This window comes from Lissotriton helveticus, chromosome 1_2 (assembly GCF_964261635.1).
Source record: "Lissotriton helveticus chromosome 1_2, aLisHel1.1, whole genome shotgun sequence".
Taxonomy (NCBI): domain Eukaryota; kingdom Metazoa; phylum Chordata; class Amphibia; order Caudata; family Salamandridae; genus Lissotriton; species Lissotriton helveticus.
Genome location: NC_136058.1, coordinates 113,045,200 through 113,052,598, shown reverse-complemented (window position 1 = coordinate 113,052,598; position 7,399 = coordinate 113,045,200). Strand labels below are relative to the sequence as shown.

Genomic DNA, 7,399 nt, shown 5'->3' with positions numbered 1-7,399 from the left:
TCAGTATGTAGTGGTGTACCAATCTACCAGCTCAGCACCCAAACTACCAACCGACTAGCTATAGTGTCTCATTCGGTCTCCTACAAATATCAAGAAGCTACACATGATTAGACAAACCAGAACACAACACTCCTGACTCTCTCAGGAATCGCGGGAACAAGAAAACTCTTTTGCATACTCATACTTGTCCACAAAGAAAATTGTCAGAGTCACTGTAATAGTTAAAAATGTTTATTATGACTATCGTGCTACCAGTAGCAAAATGCATAAACTTAGTACAGTTAGCATTGTTACAATTCCATGAAAAACAAAAGGGGTGCTCATTATTATAAAGACTGTGGAAATAGGCAATACAGTAACCTATCCACCCTCCCCTTGGTAAGAAGACTTTATTTTATATAAAGGAAGATCTCTAGGTTTCCATAGCAAACCACATACCTTAAACCTTGAAAGAAAAGGCTACAACATATGCACAGCTGAGCTCTTCTCCATGAAACACCTCTCTACAAGTGTGTTAAAAAACATGCATCAACGTTATATCAAAGCACGAGTCTTTCAGTAATGCAGCTGTGCATATTATGTTATGTCTAGGTACTAAGGGCCGACCAGAACAGGATAACAAGAGACATTGTTTTTCGACCTTGCACATCGCGTTCAGACGGAAAACGAGAAAATAACACAATCTCATATGAGGGTTACAGCCAAAGTGTTGCAATGATTAAATAATGCAGTAACGTGTGCAAAAGCAGAAGCATGGCAGAAAGGCTCATGCTAACTTAATAATGTCGACAATGCATTCTAGGTAAGGGTGGGCGGAGTACTACTACGCAGAACTCCACGAAGTTGAACAAAAACTCCGCTCCACCAACAGAGACCTCATATTTTAAATAAAAAGTATCTCTGTCTTTACATGCTAAAATGCATATAATCATTTCACAAAAGTGAAAGTGATAAATTAGCACGCAGTAAAGAGGTGATGAATTTGGGATTCTCCCTAACCTAGGGAGAGAACAAAGCAGATGCCTTGAAAACAAAGAGCACATCTTGCTGAACGATTCAGTGATAGTCCCATCCTCTTAGGACCACCCCAAGCACAGTTATTATAGACAAAAATACAATCCCAACCAAAGTCCCTGCAAAGCATTATGGGACAAGATTAGCAGTGGGCAGTGAATATTATAGTATCCAATATCAAAAGCATTGAAACCCTGAGCTGAGAGCTAATACTATACATTCTACAAAGAGCTGAACTGCAGCTTCATGAAAGGGTTTCAATGCTTTTGCATTTGACTCGTGAGGGACATCTAATTATGACTAGTGGAACTGCAGCTTGATTCAATGCTTTTGCATTTGACTTGTGAGGGACAACTAGTAACGACGAGTTGAACTGCAGCTCTTTGTAGAATTATTTTGATATTGGATACTATAATATTCACTGCCCACTGCTAAACTCATCCCATAATGCTTTGCAGGGCCTTTGGTTGGGATTTTGCCAATAATAACTGTGCTTGGGGTGGTCCAAAGAGGATTGGACACCACTGAATCGTTCATCATGTTATGCTCTTTGTGTTCAAGGCATCTGCTTGGTCCTCCCCTTAGGTTAGGAGGGACCCCAAAATCATCACCTCTCTCATTGCCTGATATTTCAATTTCAAATTTCACTTCTGTAAATTGGTTATATGTTTTTTAACATGTAAAGTTGCTTTATCAAAGCATTTGAGGGTGCAGTTTAGAAGTGGACTCCGCTACGTGGAAAGCGGATTTTTTGCCTGACTAAGTGTTTTTCATGGAATGCGTAGTTAACAAATATCCGCAAACTCCAAGAGCGTAGCGGAGTTCATTGCCTAGGGTTAATTCTAGGGCCCACATGACAGAGGGCATCACAATGCCTGATACCTTCTCAGCGAGGTCCAGCTAAATTGAATTTACTACTGTGGATGAGCTCTGGGTGGGAGAAACCTGCTTCTTCAGTCTGACAGCATAATACTTTGCATGGATCAATTGGCAAGTTTGTCCCAGTTCTCAAGTCCAAAATGTTTCCAAGTCCCGTGGATGTTAGGTACAGCCAAGGTTCTCAGGACCTCAGGAAGAGTACTTGTTGATCAAAACTCACTACAGTAGAGGCCACCAACATGGTCCGGGGACGGTCAGTTTGGAACTGGTCAGCTGGGCTCTTCATTGAAAAGACCCTTTCCAGCTTCTTCGGCCCCTCCTAACACAGGAGTTTAGCCAACTGACCCTTGAAGTACACTTCCTTGTCTTGGGTACAAGTTAGAGAAGGACCAGCTCTTTAGGTCTCCTCACAGATTTCAAAAAGCAGGTGCAGACATACTTCTGTTTTTCCACAGGTCCAGGTGTGTTCTGAAGATGATCTCTTGGGGTGCCTCACTTATGCTTGTCACTAGCTTGTGGGTGGTATGACTCCTGACCTTCCATAACCAATCGGGAAAAGGTTCCCAGGCATAACACTACTGCAAACAATCTCACAGTGCCCCTTACCCACTAAATCCAAGATGGAGAAACCCTTCTTCCCTTGTTAAATCACAAAGGCTTTGCCTGAGTACCTTCACAAAGGGCTTTTCACTAGTCTATTTTGACCCTAGACAAGCTGGGTCCAGGACAGGGAGGAAGGGGTTGCCTGGTTCCTCCAGGGAGTGGAAACCTCTAGAAGCTTCCTCCACTTCAACGTGAGCACCATGTATAAATGTTGAACCTCAGACCCCACATCTTCAGTACACTTCTGGACCTGTGGAAACTCTACCAGGAAGGACTGCTGTGCTGCTGAAAGGACTGCAACTCTGTTGGACTGCTCCTTTGCTGCACTATTGCCTTGCTGGGCTGCTGACCTGCTGTCTTGCTTCCCTCCTGCCTGAGTAAGAGGGATTTGGATCTGCACCTGAACCCAAAACTCCCAGAGGGACTTTAAGGCCTACTGTTATAAGCCACAGGGACATAACAAACTCCCATCTATCTGCACCAACAGCTAGATCCAGCTGGAGCACCAACCTGATCCCCAAGTGATGCCTCTTAGGTCCTGGACTGTTGGTGTGATCTCATAGAGGGTGAATTGAATTTTTAGGGCTCTTTGCAACTGCAAATTGGCCTGTTAGTGTTGAATCCTACTTACTTGCACAGCCCGGCAAATTCCATCGGTCAGACTCTTCACGCTGCAGCATCAACTGCTCACAGGGAACACCACCACATAACTCCAGCCTGACCACTCGCAATGACAATAGTATCTTTGCACTATAGCAACAACTGTCTGCAACACCCGACCTGCTCTTTTTGTTCCATTGGCAACCTTCAGCGACACTCCTCTGCTCCTCCACCACGAATCGGACTCTTTGTGCTGGACTGAGAAGGTACCTTTTTAGCGGGACTAACCTGGTCCATCTATCCTACTCTTGCTCCATTCTGGTCCACCTGAACTTGTGACTTTCTCCCGATCTTGCATGTCCAAATAGCCGCGAGTGGCGCTTTGGGCTTTATGGAGCTATTTTCACAAACTCTTTACAAAATCATAACTCTGGTTCTACTGATTAGATTGTTGTAGTTTTTGTCTCAATTTATTTTGGGGTCTACCTGAACTTGTGACTTTCTCACGATCTCACATGCCCAAATAGCCGCGAGTGGGCTTTTTGGAGCTAGTTACACAAACTCTTTACAAAATCTAGCTCTGGTTCTACTGATTAAATTGTTGTAGTTTTTGTGTTAATTTATTTTTTACAGTTTGCTCTATTTGTCTAAATTGGTTAGGATTTTTTTTGTCTTGTGATTCACTTTATTACTGTTTAAAGTGCAGCATAAATTCTTTACACATTGCCTCTAAGTTAAACCTGACGGCTCTGTGTCAAGCCTCCAGGTTATTTTGGGGTTTTCTTGTGCCTCACCCTGACAAAGATTATGATTGCTGCTCGAGGAGGCTTTTATCCCCCTCTACCAGAAACCCACAATCACGTGAGGCATATCTCTCATTCAAACACAGAGGTGAGGTTTTAATTCAAACACATAATTTTCCATGTATTCACCCCAAAGAAAATAAGTGAGAAATGTGCATTATTTAAAAAAAAAATTAAATTTATTCCAGAGAACATGCTTTGCATTGTGTTTTACAAAACCAAACGTTTAATGTCCCAGGTCGTAGTGGGGGCTGCAGAAAGTAAACAGCACAATGTTTACTTTCTGCCCTTACCATTGACTTTGCTACCTCTGAGGCCAGACAGTCGCAAAGGTGGTGCCATATGTCACAAGGGACAAGCCAGAGATCGCAGAAGCAACCCCTGGCAACCACTAAATGACAGCCATGATTGTGCCTTGAGTGGGAGAGCACAGGAGAACATTGTATAGCTTTTGCATAAGAGCTACCAGTCCATCAAGAAAAATGCAATGCAGGAGAAGGCAGTTAAAAATTGGATAAGAGGTAATTTGAGATGGAAGCAAAACACTTGCTCAAAATCTATATATGAAAATATTTTTCATAAAAGATACTTGAAGAAGATGTGTTTAATGATATACAATAATGAAGGGCAGCAGAAACTGCCGCAAAATATCTTGCATGTTGTCTTCGAAATAACTTACCTATTTAAGTTACATTGTTTATAACATTTACTTTGAAGCCCAGATTTCGTATATCTGTAACACACACAAGCGGGCGGTAGAGGCAGCATGTCTGTATGCTAGTGACCTGTATTTCTTCACATCATTATTCCTTTTCTAGTGCGTAAACTATATTCTTAGCTCACTAATATTTATACAAACATACACCAAAAAAAGCACTATAAGTCGCCTATTGATATTTTTGAAAGTGATAGCTCTTTTTTAAAAACAACGCCTGTACTTTCCCAGTCAGAGAAGCTAGCAGAAAATGGTGAAGTTTGGAGAGCAAGGATGAAGTTAATCAAATAGACTTCAAAGGTAAGTTTGATTCATTGTATGATTAGCTGAGTGAAGCACTGGTTGCAAAATTAAGAGATATTTATATTTGTATCCAAAACTTAACTAAGTGAAATATTCCTATAATAGTTTTTTGCTATTTTCTCAGTTGTTACAAAAAACCTATAACTCATTTGGTCAAATACATATTGATTTTAATATACTAAAATTGTATGGGCTAATCAGTTTACATATATTGTTTTCTGATTGTATTTTTCTGGTTATAAACTTTCTGGTATGACTTAAGAAACAGTAAGAAAACTAGATTTACACAAATGTTTTAACCTCTCTAAATTGATGAGTACAGCTCTGCTATCATGACCATTGCCATGTTGAACTATGGTAATCTTCACTTAGAATCCAGGTGAAATAGCATAAAAAATAAAAAAAAGATTATTGAATGGATTAATTTCAAGGCTTTTAGCAGCGAGGAATGGCACAAATCTTGTAAGGAAGTGGAGAAAGTGTGATTCCAACTGTGAATTTAGAAACATTTAATTGGGCATCTTTGGGTGCCTTAAAGCTGAACTTTTGGAGAAAAGTGGTGAAGTAGAGGAAGAGCTCCATTTTTGCCAACTGTTCTCCAAGACAGACACGGCTTCCTAAAACAAAGCAGACAAAATACAATTAAGTGAAAGATAAAAAGAGCTGCTATGGACATGGCATCTTTATTCAACTTTGTTTACATATACTACAATAATCCGGCTCCTATAATTACCACCTGCATTGCTTGCCATACAGTGATAATTTTCATATATAATTATTTATAGTCTCATTCCCTGTTACTGTTACGAAATGCATGAACTCATTAAATCTTTGTGAGCTGAACAGTCATAATTGAAAGAGGCATTGCATGGAGTAGGAGAGTAGCCACAGTCAGGCATTCAAGAAACATGTGTAATTTCACTAACTACATATTAAAGAAGGGCACTACCATGGAAGTGTCAAGGTCATAGGGGTCAGGCCTAGGATGTAGTAGGTGATAACATAATTTACAAAAAACATCTTTTACAATAACTTTGTTATCACTTAACATTTTGTATATGTTTAATAGAGCATACTTTGACAAAAAACATAATTTAGGCTAATCGTTTTAGTTCTAAAAACACACTTTTTAAAATTAACATATGTTTGTATATACGTATGTATTCACTGAAAAAAAAAACAAAGGTTAAAGAGGGGTTATACGTAAGTAACGTGATAAGATTTTAACTTGCATTAAAAAACCTTTGAAATTCACTGCAAAAACCAACGTTTTAAAGCCGTAAAACCAACTGAAATTCACCAGTTGTATGTAAATTACCCAAATATAACTTGCACCACCATAATTTTCAGATATAATTAGTTTAGTAATATGTAATGCCATAAGCAGTACCTCAAAGCTGTGTAAGTATATTATGTTGTTTATATATAACTGGTGGAATTCAGTGTTATGTTTAGAATTGCTACTTATAACTCTACTTTTTCCTCTGTAATAAATCTTTGTGACATCTAAGCAAGTCGCTCGACTCTGGACTTCCCCAGGTGTTTAGTTTTAAAAAATATTCTGGGATTAATAGGTTTCCCTCGGTAGCGCAGAGTTAGGGCCCAAAATCTGCAGCCACCTACATTGTAATCAAACAAAAACATTGATTTTGCTTTGTAAAATATGACGTTTTCAAGTTGCATTTTGTGTCATTGGCACCAAGCCCTGCCACACAAGTGGGGTGACAGTTCTATCTGGTGACGTGCAGGAATACACAACAGTAGAACATTTGCTATTACTAATTGGATTTCTCTACATTTGTACTTTACAGATGTAAGCCAGTGTGCAAGAAAGACAGATAGATTTTTTGCAAAATGCCCTCTGAATCTCATGACATTATGGATAACCACAAATTTAAAGGGGCACAAATATGCACTGTTCCTAAACACAATTTCTTGTGTACGGTTCAGAAATAAATTTGTTTCCTTCACGCCCATTTTTCATTCTTTACATTTTATCATATAAATTGCTATGTAGTCGGTACATAATTTAAAATCACTCTTAGGTACAGCTCAGTTGTTGGTTCTGGGTATCATGTGTTTTTAGAGAATCTACAAACATTGTATATCAGCAGGACCTGAAAGGTCTGTCAGACGTAACAGTGTATTGATTTTGTAAATTAGCCACTGTGACAAGAAGTTACAGATGAAAATGTTGTCCCAAAGGGCTGTTTTTTCCTAATCCATTTTCCTTATTTTTATATTTCAATCTTTAGTTTCCTTGTGAAAACCATGAGAAAGCTCCAAAAACTACCCCTTGATAAATTCAAAATTTTGTTTTCTTTTCGGACATGTACAGCTTTCTGGGCTCACCCATGGATTTTGCACTTGTTTCCACCACAAACTGCAAGTAGGTAGAAACCAAAAAAAGCGGATAAATGAACTACCTTTGGGAAAAAATGCAGAAACTGTGGTAAATATGTGTTTTTCATGCAACTGTACT

General features: G+C 39.2%; 1 protein-coding gene across 1 annotated transcript in view; it reads right to left on the bottom strand.

Moving 5' to 3' along the window:
- Positions 1-1,129: 1,129 nt before the first annotated feature.
- The window catches only part of LOC144798738 (cytochrome P450 2J2-like), a 488,232-nt gene continuing 481,962 nt past the window's right edge, over positions 1,130-7,399 (bottom strand). The window contains exon 9 of the mRNA XM_078669759.1: positions 1,130-5,534. Within this exon, the coding sequence (XP_078525885.1) occupies positions 5,353-5,534 (182 nt within the window). The 3' untranslated portion in view covers positions 1,130-5,352. The remainder of the gene's footprint in view (positions 5,535-7,399) is intronic.